The sequence below is a fragment of the Stegostoma tigrinum genome, chromosome 11, assembly GCF_030684315.1.
Source record: "Stegostoma tigrinum isolate sSteTig4 chromosome 11, sSteTig4.hap1, whole genome shotgun sequence".
NCBI classification, from domain to species: Eukaryota; Metazoa; Chordata; class Chondrichthyes; order Orectolobiformes; family Stegostomatidae; genus Stegostoma; species Stegostoma tigrinum.
The window spans coordinates 6,937,727-6,961,440 of NC_081364.1; the positions used below are offsets into that span (position 1 = coordinate 6,937,727).

Below are 23,714 nucleotides of genomic sequence, written 5' to 3' on the forward strand. Positions count from 1 at the left end.
ATAACCATGAATCTTTGTAATTCTTCATCCCAAAGGGCTGTGGATGCTCAGTCTTTAAGTATAAGCAAGGCTGGGATGAACAGATCCTTGAATTCTGCACTGATGTCCATTGGGGAAAGCAATAGAACATAGAACAGTACAGCACAGTACAGACCCTTCGGCCCACAATTTTGTGCCGACCTATTATCCTACTTTAAGATCAAATTACCCTGCATACGCTCCATTTTACTTTCATTAGAAGTGATAGTAAATTGTATCTGCCATCCTTACCCGCTCTGGACTACACATGACCCAAGACCCTGAGTCATGTGGTTGACTCTCAACTGCCCAATGGGAAACTAAAGACTAAATACTGGCCTGCCCAAGTGACATCAACATCCTGTGAATGAATTAAAAAAGAAAGGATCTACAGCTGCCAGAGGAAGTGATGGAAAAGGGTACAGTTACAACATGTAAAAGACATTTGGACAGGTACATGGATGGGAAATGTTTTGAAGGATATGGGCCAAATGTAGGCAAATGGAACTAGTTCAGTTTAGGAAACCCGGTAAGCATGGGCAAGATGGGCCGAAGGGTCTGTTTCTGTACTCCCAAACTCCATGCCTCAATGGGGTTGATTCTTACCTGCCCTCTGAAATGGTCCTAGCAAGCCCACATCATTGTATCTCCAGCTCCTTAGGGCAGCTGCAATGGGCAATAGACACTTACCCTACAAATGAAGCTTTCTGCTTGGAAGCGCATGTTGCCCTGTGCCCCGACCAATTCAGGACGTTGACGGTTCTACCCTTTTCTTTTCCCAGGTGACGGCGAACGTGGAGAAGGCCCTCACTCTGTTTGGTCAGCTGCTCAACAAGAAGGTCTTCCTGTTGACCTTCATCCGCACCCTGGAGGCTCAGCGAAGCTTCTCAATGCGTGACCGGGGCAATGTGGCCTCCCTGATTATGACCGCCCTCCAGGGCGAGATGGAGTACGCCACTGGTGTCCTCAAGCAGCTCCTCTCAGACCTGATTGAGAAGAACCTGGAGAGTAAGAACCACCCGAAACTGCTGCTGAGGAGGTGAGTCTGAGGAGGACACGCAGGAGAAATGGATACCACCCCCAACTCTCCAACAGCCATTAAACATGGTGACATGAAAAACGCCACCCACCCCCACCTTATCATCTGATTGATACCTGCAAAATGTCAGTGTGGTGTCTGGGGTGGGGTGGGGGGGACCCATTGCCAGATTTTTGGATAATTTCAGGTTTGAGTTTGGGCAGTTTGCACTGTGAGCAGTACAGGTCAAGATGGTCATGTGGCATCAAGGATGGCAGCCGAGAGTAGTGGATGATTGGGTACTTCGTCAGTACCTGTCCCAAGCAAGTCCATTGGACCATGAGACCATAAGAAATAGGAACAGGAGCAGGCCGTTCGGCCCCCTTGAGTCTGCTCCACCTTTCAATAGGATCATGGCTGATCCGACGTTCCTCACATCCACTTTCCAGCCCTTTCCCTTGGTTCCCTGACTGATCAAGAATCCATCTCAGCCTTAAATATACGCAGGCACTCTTCCCCCACAGCTCTGAGGCAAAGGGGTTCCAAAAGCTCTCAATCTTCTGAGAGAAAAGAAGTCATAATCTTTAAGGATTTTACTCTGTGAAGGAAAGTCATGGACAATGTCTAGCGCCTGAACTAACTGGATTTCAAACACCCTACCCCTAGTGCCATGTTTCTTCACTGCGGGAGGAACATCATTTAGTGGCAAGCCCAGCTGCCAGAGCACAACTTCAGTTTGACTTGCAAATTGAAAGGTTTTGCTATGTTTTCCGAATTTTCCTTGAGTACTCTGTTCACTTCTAGGCAATGGAACTCAGGAGGGCTGTAGTGGCCTTGGGGAGGCTATCGAAATGCATTAGAATGGCTCTGGGCCAGAAGGGGTTTAAATTATGCAGACAGGTTTCTGAGACTAAACATGTGCTCCCTTGGGTTCAGGAGGTCGCGATCATCCTGAGATGCTGCTTGGCCTGCTGTGTTCATCCAGCTTCACACTTTGTTATCTTGGATTCTCCAGCATCTGCAGTTCCCATTATCTCTTACGAGATATTCTTGATAGGTCTTAGGGGATTCATAAAACTTGCAAATGGGGTTCAGTTGAAATAGCGAAGGATGAAATTTTGTTGGCAAGGCTATTGTAGGATAGGGAGCAAAGGCTGTACAATGGAGTTGAGATGCAGATCAGATTATGCAATTGAATGGTGAAGCAAGCTCAAGGGGCCGAATGGCCTGCTCCTCAGTGAGGTTACCAACTGCAGAGGGGAACCTGAGAGCATCACAGGGATAAAATAGTAATTGAAGCCTCACAGTGATTTCATTTTTGAGGTGATTCCTTTATTGACACTTCTATTTGCTGGAACAGGGCCGGTGCTTCATGAGGCAGGCAGGTGTTACGGTCTGTGACAAACCAAGGGAGGAAAACAGGCTCCAAGGTGAAGGCATTCAGTTGTTGTGTCGATCCATGAAGCGTCTTAATAATTTCAGCCTGCTGCCCCGGAGGGTAGGGGCAAGAAACGAGGAATGGACAGGAGAATAATTCTCCCACTTGACTTCACTTGGGTCCCTGTCAACAAGCAACATTGCTTTTCCCAGGGCAAGATGGTGGTGCAGTGGGAATACCGCTGGACTGCCAGCTGCAAGGCTGAGGCTGGTGACCTGAGAGAGAGTCAGAATATCCTTTGTTGTCACATGTACTCCATTGTAGGAATACGGCGAAAAGTTTTTACAAAGTACGGCACCATCTTAGGTACAAGCCCCAACCTACAAATCTTGGATACAAAACAGGAATCTCTGATGAAGGGTCTAGGCCCGAAACGTCAGCTTTTGTGCTCCTGAGATGCTGCTGGGCCTGCTGTGTTCATCCAGCCTCACATTTTATTATCCAGGAATGAGAAGTAGCTGCATTACACCACCGGACCTGAAACCTTAATTCTGATTTCTCTCTTCACAGATGCTGGTAGACCTGCCGAGCTTTGCCAGCAACTTCTGTTTTCGTTCCTGATTAACAGCATCTGCAGTTCATTCAGTTTTACCTTAAGTAGTTGCATTACTTTCCAGAGTTTAAAAAAAAAGTTAAAATTAAGACCTCGTGAAAGGATTGACATTACAGCCAGGTTTAAACAAAACACATTCAAATAAACATTACATTGTAGCAGCTCAGTGCAGAACCTTAGCACATGGTCTGACCACCCATGCCAAACTCCAGTCCAACTGCTCTGATCCAAACCTCCAGCCGCCTCCATACTCGCACTACAGTACTCCAAGATATGTTCCAGGACAACTTCACCCACACCCAAGGCACGCTGACATCGCACAGCTCCGGGACTCACCGCCCACACGCTGCTCCGGGAGTCACTGCCCGCACACTGTTCTGGTACTCACTGCCTCCACACTGCTCCAGGACTCATTGCCCACACTCTGCTCCGGGACTCACCGCCCACACACTGCTCCAGGACTCATTGCCCACACTCTGCTCCGGGACTCACCGCCCACACACTGCTCCGGGAGTCACTGCTCTCACTGCTCCAGACTCGCTGCCCACTCTCTGCTCTGGGACTCACTACCAGCGCCTGCAGCTGTGTCAGGATTTGTCTCCAGTGCTACTGGGAGAGGAAAATAGAGAAAAAAGAGAAAAAGGATGAAAAAGAACAGGTGGAGCAGAGGAGCTCTTACTCTGTTACCATCTTACCATATAATATTGGGTTTGTGAGTTCAAATCCCACTGTGCCCTCAGTTAATTAATTTAGTTTTGATAGTGATTGTGAAACACTCAGCTGTAATGGTAAGGACAAAACTTTGTTTACGTCTACCAGGGAATGTGTCACCCTGGCCCATAAGTAACTCCAGACCCATGGTAAGGATGTTGACGTTTAGCTGCTCTGGCCAGGTGAGACGCTTGATTCAAGGGCAATTTGAGATGGGCGAAGGTATTGCCAGTGAGGCTGACATCCCAGCGAAAGAATGGAAGATTGTGATGCAGTGGTAGTGCACCAACCTCAGAGCCAGGAGGGCCATGCTCAGGTCTGGCCAGCTCCAGAGTTGTGCAATAACATTTCTGAAGAGTTGACAATATAAAAACGAAACAAGTGAGCTTATAGGTGGTCACCTCGGGACCTGGTATGTGTTCCCTCCTCCTCGATGTCCATTGCAGTTCAAGCCCCTCTTTCTTTTCGCAGCCTTCCTCCAATTTGTCTTGTTGCTGCACTGCTCCCAGTTATGCATTTCTTGTTGATCGTCACAGTTTCATTGGGTGGCTGATTTTCAAACAAAAAAGGGCTGGTGTTTGGTGTTGTGTTTCCCAAGATCAAAGATAAGGAGCTGAGTTCTTTTGTAATTTGATTAGAATAGAAAATTGTTAAATTGGCTCTGGGTCTAGGTCTGTCCCAAGAGTGGGATTGACCATACTGGGTAGGGATGGCAATAAATGAGGCAGAGGGATGGAATTGGGATAAAAATCATTGTATGTTGCTAGTGGCCCTCTTTAGGCACAGTAGTTTCATTACCTTGGACCACAAGGCTTGGGTTCAAGTCCCAGCTGCTCCAGAGGTGTGTAACAACATCTCTGAACAGGTTGATGAGGAAAAAGAGGTTAATGACAAAAAAAGGATTGAACAGGCTTAACAGCCTCCTTTAATGCATTTGCAAAGAGATGAAGATACAGTTCACCATCAGTTGGAATATGATAAATAAAACATTCCACACTGACAGAACAGGAACATTTCCATTCTTGGCAGGAAATTGGTGCTGGCTGCGTTTAAACTTCAGCCTGCTCTCACTTGTGATGCTCATCGTCAACCTCACAGGCTCCTTGTACGAAGATGTGAAGAATTGACTCACTCTGGAACTCATTAATGTACAATCCCGAGACATCTCATTTGCAGAAACCATGGTACTCAGATGTGTAAGCATGTCCTCCAGGGCCTGAGAAAGGAAAGGTTGCAGCTGAGTAGGGCAGGCAACTTGTACGTGGAATGTCAGTGAAGGAGCAATAGGAAGGTTGGCTATTTTCTTATTGCCTAAGATGGCAGATGTGGAATAAAGTCGGGGAGCTGGGGGAATGATTGGGAAAAATTGACTGGCAAACTTCCAAAGTGGCTTCTGCTCAGGAAAAGCTTTCAACTTATTTCACCCCTTCACCCGTCCAACACTAGCTGTGCAGTCAGAGTCATAGTCACAGAGCCATCCAGCATGGAAACAGACCCTTCGGTCAACCAGTTCATGCCGACCATAATCCCAAACTAAATCAGTCCCACCTGCCTGTGCTTGGCCCGTATCCCTCCAAACATTTCTTACTCATGTACTTATCCAAAAGTCCTTTAACTGTTGTACCTGTACCCACAGAGGAAGGTGATGGCCTCGTGGTCTTGTCACTGGAGCTGTGACTCAGATAATGTTCTGGGGATTTGGGTTCAAGTACCTCCACGGCAGATGGTGAAATTTGAATTCAATAAATATTTGGAGTCAAGAGTCAGGGAGGGGAAAAAAAAACGCATTTGGTTCACTAATGCCCTTTAGGGAAGGAAACTGCCATCCTTACCTGGTCTGACCTACATGTGACTCCAGACCTCTTTCTTGGAATGAATAAAGGAAAAATAAAGACATCCACCACTTCCTCTGGAAGTGCAGTCAACATATGAACCACTCTCTGGTTAAAACAACCGTCCTGTATGCCTTTTTTAAATCTTTCTCCTCTCACTTTAAAAATATACCTTGTCTTGAAATCTCCTACCACAGGGAAAAGGCACCTGCCATACACCTTGTATATACCCCTCATTATTTTATAAACCACTTGCAACCTCTGCCTCCTTCGCTCAGGTGAAAAAAATCCCAGCCTAATCAGCCTCTCCTTATAACTCAAACCCCCCATTCCTGGCAACATCCTGGTAAATCTTTTCTGAACCTTCTCCGCCTCAATAATATTCATCCTATCATAGTCCTTCAACTTCAGTTTGTAACATCCATCTGGACGAGAGTATGGCAGGAAGGCTCAGCGTGCGTAAATTCTCCAAGAATACTAGGTTTAAGCACACTCTGTTTTTATGGATGGTCACTTTCCTTCTTTGTTCCTTAATGGGATGCGGGTGTCGCTAGCAAAGCCAACGTTTGTTGCCCATCCCTAATATCCCTTGAACTGAGTCTTTTGCTACCTCATTTCAGAGGGCAGTTAAGAGTCAGCTGGATTGTTGTGGGTCAGGAGTCACACGTAGGCCAGACCAGCTAAGGATGGATAGGTTTGCTTCCATAAAGGACTTTAGTGAACCAGATGGATTTTTACAAATCTCGATGATCTCCATTACTAAGACTAATGTATTTCTTTTTGATTCTGTTAGTTAATACTGCAGGATCCAGTGTCTTGTGAATATACATCAGACTGGTCATTCCAAAATGTTCTAACATTCTATTGCTGATTGCTACATTTGACTGTTCCAAAATATTAGATACATCCGGTGTTGTTGAGGAACAAGGCTAAAGATTCTTGCACCGTCTCCAGGAGGCCACCCAGACAGTTCAGGAGTCAGTTCCAGGTTTACAGTTGGCTGGAGTTAGAAACAGAGTGCATGCAGAAAGGAATTACTCAGCGGTGCTGCTGAAAAGGTGACTGAGGGACATTGGCTTTGTGCAAACAGAGCTCAAGGAGATGTCCAACAAGTTTGTTGTCAGCTCAATGTTGGAGTCAGGGCTCAAAGTAAATTCTGGAAGATGTGAGGGCTCACTGTGCTTCATTAATGGTTGAGTACAGCTGTGGGTGAGGGTGATTTAGCTCCCATGAATTGTATTTCCGCAGTGAGACTGAGCAAGATTGGAGCTTAGGAAACAAATTCAGGGGCATTTGAGATTTCATGAAGCTCACTGCTTACGAAACATTGAAGTTGTGCCTGTAAGTGTAGGAGTGAAGGTTCCAGAATTCTTTGGATTCTTGTCCCTGAAAAGGAGGGTGAAGCACCAGACAGTGAGCAGTCGCTGAGGGAACCCACGATGGGGTGGCATTTCTGGGGGAGCTTCAAGGCCAGATCATTAAAAACGACGAGCCATGAGACGTTTTACTGATATTTGGTTGACAAACAGTGCCACCAACGTTTTTTGGGGAGGGAAGAGGCAGAAATTGCTAAGATATTGATGGGAAATGGCCTGATTATGTTTGCTATTGGATGTGGCCTGTGGAATGCTTGATCATTATTTCTCTGTTAACCATATTTGCCTCATGTTAAATTTAGGATAGAGTCATAAGAGATGTACAGCATGGAAACAAACCCTTCAGCCCAACACATCCATGCTGACCAGATATCCTAAATTCATCTAGCCCCATTTGCCAGCATTTGGCCCATATCCCTCTCAACCGTCCTATTCATGTACCCATCCAGATGCCTTTTAAATGTTGTAACTGTACCAGCCTCCACCACTTCCTCTGGCAGCTCATTCCATACACACCCTCTGTGTGAAAAAGTTACCCCTTAGGTCCCTTTTAAATCTTTCCCCTCTCAACTTAAACCTATGCTCTCTAATTTTGCACTCCCCCATTCCAGGGAAAATACTATATCAGTTCATCCTATCCATGCTCATCATGATTTTATAAATCTCTATAAGGCCACCCTTCAGCCTCTGATGCTCCAGAGAATATAACCCCAGTCTAAGCAGCCTTTCGCTAGAGCACAAACCCTGCAACCCTGACAATATACTTATAAACATTTTCGGAACCCCTTCAAATTCCACGACATCTTTTCTATCGCTGGTGTGTTAGAATATATCTATTTGAAAAATCTAATTTTATTTCAATAATCTTTACCTGTTTGAGTAGATTTTAGTTTTAATGAATTCAAGGCTTTGTTGAGTTAGAAATCTGACTGACTTGTTCCCAAGAGTTGGCCGTGTCATTCTGGTTAGACTTTAAATTTGCTCTGATTAATAAAGGAATGGGAGTAGAAAGGGATCACTTCCCGTCCCTGCCCAACCTCAGTTGTAGCGCGGACTTTAGATTCCAGGTTTATTACTAAAGTTAAATGCTGCTAGCTGACATGAATCATTAATCCATTGAGATTACTGCTATTGCCTTTTCTTTAGTTTGACCAGTTTACCTTCTCCCACATGCTTTCTTTCTTCAAAATTAATTGAGTCGTCTGGTTCAGCTCTTTACTCAGTTTCTCTCACTTTCGTTATAGCTACTTGTGATTGAGGCGTTGCTTTGATTTTAAAATCCTCATCCTCCTCTCCGTACACCTTATCACCCGGCTGTAATCTTCAGCCTATGGACGACCCGAATGGTACAAACCATCCGCTTTTGGCCAATTTTGGCCTCTTGAGCATCCACAATTTTCAACATTCCTCCATTGGCAGCCATGTCTTCACCTGCATTGGCGCAGGTTTGGAGGTTCCGTCCCTAAATCTCTCCCTGGCCTATAAGATAGTCCCAGCTGAATCAGTTGCACATCACCGTGGGGTGGCACGGTAGCTCAGTGGTTAGCACTGCTGCGTCACAGCGCCAGGGACCGGGCTCGACTCCAGCCTCGGGGCGACTGTATGTGTGGAGTTTGCACATTCTCCCCGTGTCTGCATGGGTTTCCTCCGGGCGCTCTGGCTTCTTCCCACAGTCCAAAGATGTGCAGGTTAGGGTGGATTGGCCATGCTAGGTTGCCCATAGTGTTCAGGGATGTGTGGGTTAGACGTGGGGAAATGCAGGGGTTGGGGCATATGCCTGGGTGGGATGGTCTTCAGAGGGATGGTGAGGACTTGTTGGGACAAATGGCCTGTTTCCACACTGTAGCGATTCTATGATCTATGACCTATGATCTTTGGACTATAGGGGGAAACCCAGAGCGCCTAGCGGAAACAGACAGAAAGTGCAAACATCACACAGATGGTCAACTGAGGTTGGACACTGGTGCTGTGAGGCAGCACTCTACCCACGGTGCCACTCACCTGCAAGTGTTGGTTTGGTTCAGTGGTTTCGTGTCGCTCTCTCTGAATCTAGACAGCACGGCTTCCAATCCAGGCCAAGGCTCACTGTTATAATGTGGCAAGATCCCCAAGGGGCTCTCACCCCAGGAGATGAGGGGAAAGGAAGTGGGGTTTGTGACGGTATGGGTAGCGGGGTGACCGAAATGTTAAGCCACACTGTGTTCCTTTCAAGTGGGAGAGAGAATGTTGTTCAGTTCTGGTGAAGTGTGGTGCATTGCAGTTAATCAGTTTACAGCAAAAATTCAGTCTCCCCGAGGTCCTCTAAGAATTCCTATCCACTGCACTGCTTGTCATGCTCTCAGTTTCCTTTAACAGCAGGGATGCTTTGGAATTCTCTCCTGTGGCAAGTTTTTGAAATAAAACTAGGACAGAAGTTTATGAAGTGAAAGAATATATCGATTTAAACATTGCGAAACGAGTCACAAGAGGCATCTAAGTATGAGGGGAGCTGGGGAATCTTCAGTGAGTGATACCTTCAGACAAACAACAAACAAAGGAGCTGGCCATTGACCTCAGGAAGTGGAGAGCATGTCCCTGACGGCATCAATGGTGCTCAGGTGGAGATGGCCGAGAGAGGCAAGTTCCTCGGAGTGATGATCGCCCACATCGACGCATCAGCCAAGAAAGCACAGCAACATCCTACTTCTTCAGAGAAATTCGGCATGTCCACAAGGATGCGTACCAATTTTTATAGATGCAGCATAGAAAGCATCCTATCTGGATGCATCACAGCGTGATATGGCATCTGAGACAATAAGGTGTAGAGCTGGATGAACACAGCAGGCCAAGCAGCATCAGAGGAGCAGGAAGGCCGAAGTTTTGGGTCTAGACCATTCTTCAGAAAATATGGCATCTGCAGTTCCCAAGAGCACAGTAAACTACAGAGAGTCGTGGACGCAGCCCAATTCATCACGTAAACTAGCCTCCCAACCGTTGGCTCCATCTATACTTCCCACTGCCTCAGGAAAGCAACCAACATCATCAAAGACCCCTCCCCAACCTGGTTACACTCTCTTCCACCCTCTTCTGTCAGGCAGAGGGTATAAAAGTTTGAAAACACGTGAACAAATTCAACAACAGCTTCTTCCTCGTTGTTAACAGACTTTTGAACGCACCTCTCAAACGTTAATTCTGATCTCTCTCTGCACATTCTCTGCAGCTGTAACACTGTATTCTGCACTCTATTCTGCAACTCTGCTGCACTTTGTATGGCACGATCTGCCTGTCTAACACGCAAAACAAAACTTTTCACTGTATTTTGATACATGTGACAACAGTAAATCAATGCATCCATACATCAAGTTGATTGGTGTGTAAGGTAAAATGTTTTAAAGCTACGCACACTCATAAGGTCATTCTTCTAAAAGACAGATGAGGAATTCAGGTTAATTTTTGATGGGGAGAGAGAGTGTAAAAACAAACTCACAAGGTTGAGAATTGACATTTATTACTGGATCAGAGTCAAAGGAGCTTGAATCTGCATTGAAGGATTCTGTTCTCATGTCCTCAGCACTAGGCAAACACAAATCCCACCACTAAGAAATACTGAGCAACTAGGAGTTTAGTTTCCGTTCTTAACTCTTGGTTTTAAATCAAACAACTTTTGAGCAATGAAATATTATGGCCATTGCTTGCTCATGAGCTATCCCTCATCCTCTCCCTCTCTCAGCCTCCCTGTGTCCTCACCACCAGACCCCCACTTTCTTCCACTCTCTGGCTCAGTGCGAGAGCTGTTAACAAGTTAGACTTAATAAGCATTGATAATCAAGAAATATTTTAATTACTTTGCAGGGAATGTTCCCAAGGTCATTATCATGCAACACTGTTGAAGTGTAGTCAGATCTGAGGTGACGTTTTGGATGATTTATGTATTAAGTTGGCTAATTAACTTAATTGGTAAATTTTAATTGGATTCAGTATTTGCTAAAAAGGTTGCTGAACATTTTGATGCGACGAACCGTTGCACGTTACTCTCTCTATCTCTCTCTCCTTTTCTCTGCCAGTAAGATTTTTAGTTTTAATGTGACATCTTTCACCTCCTCTGCCTCAACCGTTTTACCAAACGACCGCCTCTGTTTTTTCAAGCTTGCATTTCCTTGACTTGATGTTTCACAGTTTCTGACGTTGTGGAGTTTGCAGTTATCTAACAGTTGCCCTTTCACCTGACAGATCTGGGTTAGGTCCCAGCTCAGGGATGTCAGGCGTGCAGACCTCTGCATGTAGTTGCTCAAGGTCTAGAGGTAAATGTTGCCTCAAGCCCAGGAGGAAGGAGTCTACAATCTGCGCCAACCCTACCATTTGCCCCCAAGGGCAAACAAATTGCAGTAAAAGGTCTCTTCTGAGGTTGAGGCAAAAACGTATTGTGTCAGACATGAGATCATTACTCTGTGCCTGAGCGTGTCTAATGGAGATAGCATAAAGGATGCTATTCTCTACATCTAACCCTGTGCTGTCCTTGTCCTAGCGGAGTTTGATGAGGACAGTGATGAGGGAGCTTTACTCTGTGTTGTTTCTTAAGTTGTGCTATATCTGTCCACGGATTGTTTGATAGGGGCAATGTAGAGGGAGCTTTAGAGATAACAACGTGTAGAGCCAAGCAGCATCTTAGGAGTACAAAAGCTGATGTTTCGGGCCTAGACCCTTCATCAGAAAAGGGTTTCAGAGCTTTACTCTGTATCTAACCCCACGGTCACCCTGTCCTGAAAGTGATTGATGGGGGACAGTGTAGAGTGAGCTTTACCCTGTACCTAACCCTGCGCTGTCCCCGCCCTGAGAGTGTTTGATGGGGACAGTGTAGAGAGAGCTTTTTTCTGTATCTAAACCCGTGCTGCTCCTGTCCTGGGAGTATTTGATGGGGACGATGTAGAGAGAGCTTTACTCTGTATCTAACTCTGTGCTGTCCCTGTCCTGGGAGTATTTGATGGGGCCGGTGTAGAGAGAGCTTTACTCTGTATCTAACCCTGTGCTGTCCCTGTCCTGGGAGTATTTGATGGGGACGGTGTAGAGAGAGCTTTACTCTGTATCTAACCCCGTGCTGCCCCTGTCCTGGGAGTATTTGGATGCATTTTAGGTATTTGAATTGGGAACTGTATTCCATTTTCCACACTCTCTCAGTTAAACACAGCGGTGAGCTTGAGGAAAGTAATGTGCTAATGTGGGTGTGGGGCTCTCAAGGCTGATGTTCAAGCAATTGTTCAAAAAGAAGCTTCCAATAATGAACAGAAAATGTCATCTTCAGGTGAAGATGTCTTTTGCCTTGGAGACTTTAGGGATTTAATTAGTTGGTCAATGCTGAGACAGAGCCCAAATTAAGATCAGTTTAGTCAGAAAGTTTAACATTTGGAGAGTGTCTCGAGTGAGATGCGTTTTAGAATTCCTGACACCCTTGCCCCCAACATGCCCTTGAACCCAATCTATGTTGTTTTGCTTTGACATGACCCCATGTATAATTTTCTGAATTTTGTCTAAAGTCTGCATGGGATGTGGCATTTTAGTTGGCACCTAATCACAAGCCAGCCAGCACAATACGATGCCTATTATAGCCCTCTACACTGGCATCGTGGATCACCAAGGGCTGTTGGCCAATTAGACTACAAATTCTCAAAAGTCATGTCAACTTAATTCTTATCAGATGCCCAGAGTGTTCACTTCCATCGATGCCTGTAACCCTCCTTCTAAATCCCTGCCTTGTGAAATTCTGATCCCCATGTCACCAAATGCACAATTCCCAAATGTCTAGCCATCTTTCATCCTCTACTCGCTGACTCACTAATCCCCATCCCTATTCCCCAATTCCTGACTCATTGATCCACATCACCCATCCCCAAATCCCTGACTCATGAATTCCCTTCACCCAATCCCTGACTCACTAATCCCCATCCCGCAATCCCTGACTCACTAATCCCCATCCCCATTCTCCAATCACAAACTCACTAATCCCCATCCCCCAATCCCTGACTCACTAATCCCCATTCCCATCCCCCAATCACAAACTCACTAATCCCCATCCCCCAATCCCTGACTCACTAATCCCCATTCCCATCCCCCAATCACAAACTCACTAATCCCCATCTCCCAATCCCTGACTCGCTAATCCACATCACCCAATCCCTGACTAACTAATCCCCATCTCCCAATCTCTGACTCACTAATCCGCATCCCGCAATCCCTGACGCACTAATCCCCATCCCCCAATCCCTGACTCACTAATCCCCATCCCGCAATCCCTGACTCATTAATCCCCATCCCCCAATCCCTGACTCACTAATCCCCATCCTCCACTCTCTGACTCACTAATCCCCATCCCCCAATCCGTGACTCACTAATCTCCATCCCCCAATCCCTGACTCACTAATCCCCATCCTCCACTCTCTGACTCACTACTCCCCATCCCCAAATCCCTGACTCATGAATTCCCATCACCCAATCCCTGACTCACTAATCCCCATCCCGCAATCCCTGACTCACTAATCCCCATCCCCATTCTCCAATCACAAACTCACTAATCCCCATCCCCCAATCCCTGACTCACTAATCCCCATTCCCATCCCCCAATCACAAACTCACTAATCCCCATCCCCCAATCCCTGACTCACTAATCCCCATTCCCATCCCCCAATCACAAACTCACTAATCCCCATCTCCCAATCCCTGACTCGCTAATCCACATCACCCAATCCCTGACTAACTAATCCCCATCTCCCAATCTCTGACTCACTAATCCGCATCCCGCAATCCCTGACGCACTAATCCCCATCCTCCACTCTCTGACTCACTAATCCCCATCCCCCAATCCGTGACTCACTAATCTCCATCCCCCAATCCCTGACTCACTAATCCCCATCCTCCACTCTCTGACTCACTAATCCCCATCCCCCAATCCCTGACTCACTAATCCCCATCCCCATCCTCCAATCACAAACTCACTAATCCCCATCCCCCAATCCCTGACTCACTAATCCCCATTCCCATCCCCCAATCACAAACTCACTAATCCCCATCCCCCAACCCCTGACTCGCTAATCCACATCCCCATCTCCCAATCTCTGACTCACCAACACCCATCCTGCAATCCCTGACTCACTAATCCCCATCCCGCAATCCCTGACTCACTAATCCCCATCCCCATTCTCCAATCACAAACTCACTAATCCCCATCCCCCAATCCCTGACTCACTAATCCCCATTCCCATCCTCCAATCACAAACTCACTAATCCCCATCCCCCAATCCCTGACTCACTAATCCCCATTCCCATCCCCCAATCACAAACTCACTAATCCCCATCTCCCAATCCCTGACTCGCTAATCCACATCACCCAATCCCTGACTAACTAATCCCCATCTCCCAATCTCTGACTCACTAATCCGCATCCCGCAATCCCTGACGCACTAATCCCCATCCCCCAATCCCTGACTCACTAATCCCCATCCCGCAATCCCTGACTCACTAATCCCCATCCTCCACTCTCTGACTCACTAATCCCCATCCCCCAATCCGTGACTCACTAATCTCCATCCCCCAATCCCTGACTCACTAATCCCCATCCTCCACTCTCTGACTCACTAATCCCCATCCCCCAATCCCTGACTCACTAATCCCCATCCCCATCCTCCAATCACAAACTCACTAATCCCCATCCCCCAATCCCTGACTCACTAATCCCCATTCCCATCCCCCAATCACAAACTCACTAATCCCCATCCCCCAACCCCTGACTCGCTAATCCACATCCCCATCTCCCAATCTCTGACTCACCAACACCCATCCTGCAATCCCTGACTCACTAATCCCCATCCCGCAATCCCTGACTCACTAATCCCCATCCCCATTCTCCAATCACAAACTCACTAATCCCCATCCCCCAATCCCTGACTCACTAATCCCCATTCCCATCCTCCAATCACAAACTCACTAATCCCCATCCCCCAATCCCTGACTCACTAATCCCCATTCCCATCCCCCAATCACAAACTCACTAATCCCCATCTCCCAATCCCTGACTCGCTAATCCACATCACCCAATCCCTGACTAACTAATCCCCATCTCCCAATCTCTGACTCACTAATCCGCATCCCGCAATCCCTGACGCACTAATCCCCATCCCCCAATCCCTGACTCACTAATCCCCATCCCGCAATCCCTGACTCATTAATCCCCATCCCCCAATCCCTGACTCACTAATCCCCATCCTCCACTCTCTGACTCACTAATCCCCATCCCCCAATCCGTGACTCACTAATCTCCATCCCCCAATCCCTGACTCACTAATCCCCATCCTCCACTCTCTGACTCACTACTCCCCATCCCCAAATCCCTGACTCATGAATTCCCATCACCCAATCCCTGACTCACTAATCCCCATCCCGCAATCCCTGACTCACTAATCCCCATCCCCATTCTCCAATCACAAACTCACTAATCCCCATCCCCCAATCCCTGACTCACTAATCCCCATTCCCATCCCCCAATCACAAACTCACTAATCCCCATCCCCCAATCCCTGACTCACTAATCCCCATCCTCCACTCTCTGACTCACTAATCCCCATCCCCCAATCCGTGACTCACTAATCTCCATCCCCCAATCCCTGACTCACTAATCCCCATCCTCCACTCTCTGACTCACTAATCCCCATCCCCCAATCCCTGACTCACTAATCCCCATCCCCATCCTCCAATCACAAACTCACTAATCCCCATCCCCCAATCCCTGACTCACTAATCCCCATTCCCATCCCCCAATCACAAACTCACTAATCCCCATCCCCCAACCCCTGACTCGCTAATCCACATCCCCATCTCCCAATCTCTGACTCACCAACACCCATCCTGCAATCCCTGACTCACTAATCCCCATCCCGCAATCCCTGACTCACTAATCCCCATCCCCATTCTCCAATCACAAACTCACTAATCCCCATCCCCCAATCCCTGACTCACTAATCCCCATTCCCATCCTCCAATCACAAACTCACTAATCCCCATCCCCCAATCCCTGACTCACTAATCCCCATTCCCATCCCCCAATCACAAACTCACTAATCCCCATCTCCCAATCCCTGACTCGCTAATCCACATCACCCAATCCCTGACTAACTAATCCCCATCTCCCAATCTCTGACTCACTAATCCGCATCCCGCAATCCCTGACGCACTAATCCCCATCCCCCAATCCCTGACTCACTAATCCCCATCCCGCAATCCCTGACTCATTAATCCCCATCCCCCAATCCCTGACTCACTAATCCCCATCCTCCACTCTCTGACTCACTAATCCCCATCCCCCAATCCGTGACTCACTAATCTCCATCCCCCAATCCCTGACTCACTAATCCCCATCCTCCACTCTCTGACTCACTAATCTCCATCCCCCAATCCGTGACTCACTAATCTCCATTCCCCAATCCCTGACTCACTAATCCCCATCCCCATCCTCCAATCACAAACTCACTAATCCCCATCCCCCAATCCCTGACTCACTAATCCCCATTCCCATCCCCCAATCACAAACTCACTAATCCCCATCCCCCAATCCCTGACTCGCTAATCCACATCCCCAACTCCCAATCTCTGACTCACCAACACCCATCCTGCAATCCCTGACTCACTAATCCCCATCCCGCAATCCCTGACTCACTAATCCCCATCCCCCAATTCCAGACTCACTAATCCCCATCCCCCAATCCCTGACTCACTAATCCCCATCCCGCAATCCCTGACTCACTAATCCCCATCCCCCAATCCCTGACTCACTAATCCCCATTCTCCACTCTCTGACTCACTAATCCCCATCCCCAATCCCTGACTCACTAATCCCCATCCCCCAATCCATGACTGACTAATCCCCATTTTCCAATCACTGACTCACTAATCCCTATCCCCTAATCCCTGACTCACAAATTCCCATCCCCCAATCTCTGATTGCCCTAATCCATGACTCAGCAATCCTGTAAACTCCACCTTCGCACGCCCCCACCCCTCAAACCTTATTGGTCCCCTTGGATTGAAACTGAATCTTTATTTGGGATAACCGAAAGCTTCTTGAGTAAATGGTTTAAAACTATGGCCGATGTTTTTAAATCCATTTTTATAACATTAAGACCTTCTGGATTTGATAGTTATATTGTTAAGAGATGCACTTGATATATATTGACATTTACATCATTTTGTTTCAATAGGACTGAGTCTGTTGCTGAGAAGATGCTGACTAACTGGTTTACCTTCCTGTTGTACAAGTTCCTTAAGGTAAGTCTATACCAACATTACTATTGAATTGTGGTTTATATTAAGGTTAATATAAGGTTCTCTGTATTCAGTTACTATCTTTTCTTCCATCGGATATCCCTCTCTAAAACACTTTGGCCTCTCAGGAGTTAATGCCCTGCTCCAAGGCTCCATCTACCCCCTCTTTACCCTTTCTTTCATCAGCGTTTTTGTGTTTTAATATTGAACATTACAGCACAGGAACAGGCCCTTCAGCCCACCATGTCCATGCCACCTAAGATGCCATTCTAAACTAATCCCATCTGCCTGCTCATGGTTCGCACGTTCTGTCTCCTGTTTTGTATTTCCTTTTCACGCTCCGTTCACCTTCTTTTCGGTAAATTGCAAAATGGAAATATCAGGCAGAGTGCTCCTGTTTAAGAATTGATAAATGTTTCGTGACCTACTGGAGGAAGAGATGGAGAAATCTCAAAGTGGGCATTAATCTTTAAGAGGAATATGTTTGTGATGCAGAGTGAGGCTAACGCCATTAAGTCAATTCCTGCACCAGCTGAGGTTACTGTGAAGGACCATTGTTCGCAACACTACCCTCACTAGAGGCATGGTGATCCTCACGTTAAACCAGTCACCTCTCTCTGTTGACAGTGCAGCTGTATGGTCTTGTAAGGCGATAGTAACTTTACCTTACTTTTAATCTTCAGTTTAATGCTGGAGATTCCAAGGCAGCTTGGAAAGCCTGCCAAAGCCTGGCTCTATCTATCCCAAAGATGAAGGAGCCCGTTCTGCCCATCTTGTCTGTGCTGGCTCTCTGAATGAGCAACTCACCGTGTGCCATTATGCTGTCTTCTCACAGTAACTCTGCACATTGTTCCATTTCAATTGGCTGTCTAATTTCCACTTGCGTACCTGAGTTGAACGTAACTACACTACATTCCCTGGATTTCCATTTGTGATCCTGAACCGCTCACTGCATGAAACCGTTGCTCCCCATATCACTTTGACTTGTTTTATCAACTGCTTTAAATTGGTGCCTTCTCGCTCTCAGCCCTTTCTCAAAGGGGAATAATTTAACTTTATTATTAATAAAAGTCATAACAGCAAAGGTGGGGTGGTGTGATAGTAGACTATCAACCCAAGGGCCCAGGCTAATGGTTTGGGGACATGGGTTCAAATCCCACTACGACAACTGGAGGAATTTAAATTCAGGTAATAATTCTGGGTATAAAAACTCACCTCACTAATGAAACCATTGCCGCTTGTAAAGTCAAAACCATCTCTGCAGGAGTTCCTCAGGGCAGTGTCCTCGGCCCAACCGTCTTCAGCTGCTGCATCAATGACCTTCCCTTCATCATAAAGTCAGAAGTGGGGATGTTTGCTGATGATTGCACAATATTCAGCACCATTCACATCTCCTCAGACACTGAAGCAGTCCGTGTTCAAATGCAATAAGACCTTGACAATATCAGGCTTGAACAGAAAAATGATAAATAACATTGACACCAAGCAATTACCATCTCCAGCAAAAGAGAATCCCATCGTCACCCATCTACATTGATTGGTTTGATCGCTGAATCGCTCACTGTCAACATCCTGGGGGTTAGCATTGACCAGAAATTGAACTGGACTCAGACACATAAACACAGTGGCTCCAAGAGCAAGTCAGATGAATCCCACAGCAAACAACTCACCATGTTACGCCCCAAAGTCTGTCCACCATCTATAAGTCAGGAATGCTCCCCACTTGCCTGGATGGGAACGGCTCCAAAAAAACACAGGAAGCTTGACACCATCCCGTACAAAGCAACCCACTTGATTGGCACCCCATCTGCAAGCATTCACTCCCTGTACCACTGATGCTCAGTTGGCAGAAGTGTGTACTTTCTATAAGATGCACTGCAGAAGTTCACCAAAGCTCCATCAATGTACTTTCCAAACCTGCATCCCCTACTGTCTTGGAGGACAAGGGCAACAGATACACGGGAACACCACCCCCTGCAAGTTCCCCTCCAAGCCACTCACCCTCCTGAGTTGGAAATATATCTCCCTTCCTTCACTGTTGCTGAGTCAAAATCCTGGACTTTCCCTCCCTAAGGGCATTGTGGGTCCACCTTCAGCATATGGACTGCAGCAGTTCAAGAAGGCAGCTCAGCACCACCTTCTCAAGGGGCAACTAGAGACAGGCAATAAGTTCTGCCCTAATCTATGATGCCCACAACTCACAGACAAATAAGAAGGAAGCCCATTTGGTTCAATAATGTAGTTTAGGGAAGGAAATTCATTGTCCTTACTGGGTTGGTCTACATGTGACTCCAGACCCACAGCAACGGGCTTGCATCTTCACTGCCTTGTCGTGTGGCAAGACCCTCAGCTCAAGGACAATTAGGGTTGGGCAGTAAATGTTGGCTTTGCCACGACATCTACATCCCATGGGAGAATGATTAAAAAAAAACCTAAATCACTTCAATGGCATGAAAATGAAGAAGTGATTTGGCAAAACCAAGAAAAGGTAACACATTGTCTGTATGGGTGTGTTCGAGAGGGTGTGGTGGAGGATACATTGTGACCTGGCAGGAGGCAAATCCAAATTACAGCTCCTTAAGTTGGGAGCAAAGGGGTTGATATTAATGATTGGGAAGTGAATGCAGTGTCCCAATCTCGTTCATAGAATCCCTACAGTATGGGAACAGGCTGTTCGGCCCATCAAGTCCTCACCAACCCTCCAAAGAGCATCCCACTCAGACCCACCCCCTATCTGACCCTGTAATTCCCATGGCTAATCCACCTAGCCTGCACATCTCTGGGCACAATTGACAATTTAGCACGGCCAATCCACCCTAACCTGCGCATCTTTGGATGAATCTGGAGCACCCGGAGGAAACCCATGGGGAGACACGGGGACAACTGGCAAATTCCACACGGCCTGAGGGTGGAATCAGGCCCCAGGACCCTGGCGCTCTGTGGCAGCAGTGCTAACCACTGAGCCACTGTGCCGCTCATTTTTGTAATTCCAAGGATAGAGCTGAGATTAGGTGTTGGAAAACAGAGAATCTGTCTCTCACAAGCCCCTAAAGTGCTTTCTTCATCAATAATGCACGCCACAAGCGGCTGCTTGCTTTTAAGTTCTGTAACTTGCCACATCAATGCGTGGAAGAGAAGGAATTGCATCTATGCTGACAGGTTTTTGCTGAAATGCAATGTGCTGTCCAAATAACATATATTTAATGGGAGATAGTGACCATTGCTTTATAAATAAAACAATAGGATTGCTTTGTATAGAAGGTCTAATTTGCCAAAGCTCTCTGTACATCCAAATGAGGCATAAATTTCAAAGGAATAAATTGAATTATCAGAATTTTATTTCTCATTAAACTTTGTTCAAAGCGGAGAAGAAGGATCATTTATTTTAAAGGCATTCGATATTTCTGTTACATTTGGAATGAAGCATATGACACAGCCACAGTGCGTAATAGAGTGGAGAAGCTAACATTATGTTGGGCCTCAGGTGTCTCCTCTCAAGCACTGGTTGGGTGTGTTGGTCTGTGCAGGTCTCAAACCGTTTTCATGCAGATATTTTGTCACCATGCTCGGTAACATCATCAGTGGAGCCTCTCCAATGGAGCGATGCTATTCTACTCCACTTGGGATTTATACTGTCCAGCCATTATGGTCAGTACTGTCATTTCTGGTTTTGATCTGAATGGGTTTTTATATGGGATCCAATTCTATAGGTTTGTTGATTGCATTATGGGTTGAGAACTGAGCCTCGAGGTATTGCCGTGTGTACAAAATGCAGAGGAATGGGATTGTGGGAGATATAGCACTTTGGATCGGAAATTGGCTTGCTGAAAGAAGACAGAGGGTGGTAGTTGATGGGAAATGTCATCCTGGAGACCAGTTACTAGTGGTGTACCGCAAGGGTCGGTGTTGGGTCCATTGCTGTTTGTCATTTTTATAAATGACCTGGATGAGGGCGTAGAAGGATGGGTTAGTAAATTTGCAGACAACACTAAGGTCGGTGGAGTTGTGGATAGTGACGAAGGATGCTGTAGGTTGCAGAGAGACATAGATAAGCTGCAGAGCTGGGCTGAGAGGTGGCAAATGGAGTTTAATGCAGACAAGTGTGAGGTGATGTACTTTGGTAGGAGTAACCGGAACGCAAAGTGCGGGGCTATTGGTAAGATTCTTGGTAGTGTAGATGAACAGAGAGATCTTGGTGTCCATGTACACAGATCCTTGAAAGTTGCCACCCAGGTTGACCAGGCTGTTAAGAAGGCATACAGTGTTTTAGCTTTTATTAATAGAGGGATCGAGTTCCGGAACCAAGAGGTTATGGTGAAGCTGTACAAAACTCCGGTGTGGCCGCACTTGGAGTATTGTGTACAGTTCTGGTCACCGCATTATAAGAAGGATGTGGAAGCTTTGGAAAGGGTGCAGAGGAGATTTACTAGGATATTGCCTGGTATGGAGGGAAGGTCTTACGAGGAAAGGCTGAGGAACTTGAGGCTGTTTTCGTTAGAGAGAAGAAGGTTGAGAGGTGACTTAATTGAAACATATAAAATAATCAGAGGGTTAGATAAGGTGGATAGGGAGAGCCTTTTTCCTAGGATGGTGACAGCGAGCACGAGAGGGCGTAGCTTTAAATTGAGGGGTGAAAGATATGGTGCAGATGTCAGAGGTAGTTTCTTTACTCAGAGAGTAGTAAGGGAATGGAACGTTTTGCCTGCAACAGTAGTAGATTTGCCAACTTTAGGTACATTTAAGTCGTCATTGGACAAGCATATGGACATACATGGAATAGTGTAGGTTAGATGGGCTTCAGATTGGTATGACAGGTTGGCACAACATTGAGGGCCGAAGGGCCTGTACCGTGCTGTAAAGTTCTATGTTCTGTATTCTATGTGTGTGTCTATGTTTGGCTAGAGGCACGGTTCTTAATCCATAATGAAATCAACAAACATATAAAATTAGACCCCATATACAAACCCATTTAGAGCAAAACCAGAAATGACACTATTCACCGTAATGGACTGGACAGCATCAATTCCAAGTGGAGTAGAACAGCGTCACTTCACCGGAGGCCTCACTGATGATGCTACCTAACATGGTGACGAAGTGTCTGAATGAAAATAAGCCAGCTTGGCGTGCAAGTCAACAAGCTCATGATACCTCCTAGACTCTCCTACAAAGGAAAACATCTTTCCACATCCACTCTGCCAAATTCGCTAAGAACCTTGTATGCTTCAGTAAGGACATCTCTCATTCTTCTGCTTTCCAACAAATTCAAGCCCCACTGATCCAACCTCACCTCATAAGACAGTTCCTCCATTCTTGGTATCAAGCTAATGAACCTCCTCTGCTCTCCGTGCAATGACAGCATGTCTTCATTGGGACAACGTAACAAGTTGCAAAAATTCTTTTTATAGTTTATTGCTTGGTTGGTCCTGCAGTGACAAGTAAATTTCATAAGCAAATGAACAGAATGCCATCATTTGATGCTTTTATTTATTCATTTATTGCCCACCCCTAATTGCCCAGAAGGAAGTTAGGAGTGAACCGCATTGCTGTGGGTCTGGAGTCACATTTAGTCCAGGCCAGGCAAGGATAGCAGATTTTCTTCCCTGAAGGACATTAGTGAATCTGATTGGTTTTTCCTGACATTAGATTCACAGTCAGCATTACATCCTTAATTCCATTTTTTGGTTAAATTTAAATTCCACCATCTGTCAGGGGGAGGATTTGAACCTCAGGACATTGCCTCAGCCCCTAGATTAACAGTCCAGCGATAATATCACCAGGCCATTACCTCCCTGACAAAGGAGTCCTCTTGGCCCCTTTCCTTGCTGAGGTGCCCCAGAGAACACTCTATGATACCCGGAGACATTGGGCCAGGAGAAGCAGGAAATCCTCAGGAGGACAGGCAGCTTGTGTGGACATCAAGACCCTGTTTGTGTTCTCACCCGGTGACCTCTCACCAGCTATTTCAGGGCTATCCTCCAGGTCTAACACTCCCAACTGGAGTGCAGTTTGAGGACTTGTACAAGTGAGTGAATTAGGGGCAGTTGGAGGCCATTCAGCATCTTGAGTCTATCCATCGTTCATTAAGATCATTGCTGACCTGATTGTGTCACCAAGACCCCACCCCCATTCCCCTCCTAACCCTAATTGTGATTTGACGCTCTTGTTAGTCCAGAACACATCTACTTTCACCTTCAAGATATTCAGTGACTACACCATCTGCCCCCTGCACCGCCTCCCAGGGAAGAGAGTTCCACTGACTTATGACCCTTTGAGGGGAGTAAAATGCTCCTCAGCTCCGTTTTATCACATGTTGCTTCATTGTAGAATCCCTACAGGGCAGGGAGAAGCTATTCAGCCTATCACACCCACACTAACCCACATTTCCCATGGCCAACCCACCTAGTCTGCACATCCCTGGACACTCTCACATAGCCTATCCACCTACCCTGGATATCTTTGGACAGTGGGAGGAAACCCAACTCAG

At 46.5% G+C, this 23,714-nt stretch overlaps 1 protein-coding gene across 3 annotated transcripts in view; it reads left to right on the forward strand.

Annotated features, from left to right (window-relative positions):
- LOC125460469 (plexin-A1-like) overlaps nucleotides 1-23,714 on the forward strand; it is a 512,196-nt gene that overhangs the window by 444,349 nt on the left and 44,133 nt on the right. For all 3 annotated transcript variants that reach the window (XM_059649731.1, XM_059649733.1, XM_059649732.1), the window contains exons 22-23: nucleotides 801-1,057; nucleotides 17,167-17,233. In XM_059649731.1, the coding sequence (XP_059505714.1) occupies nucleotides 801-1,057; nucleotides 17,167-17,233 (324 nt within the window). The remainder of the gene's footprint in view (nucleotides 1-800; nucleotides 1,058-17,166; nucleotides 17,234-23,714) is intronic.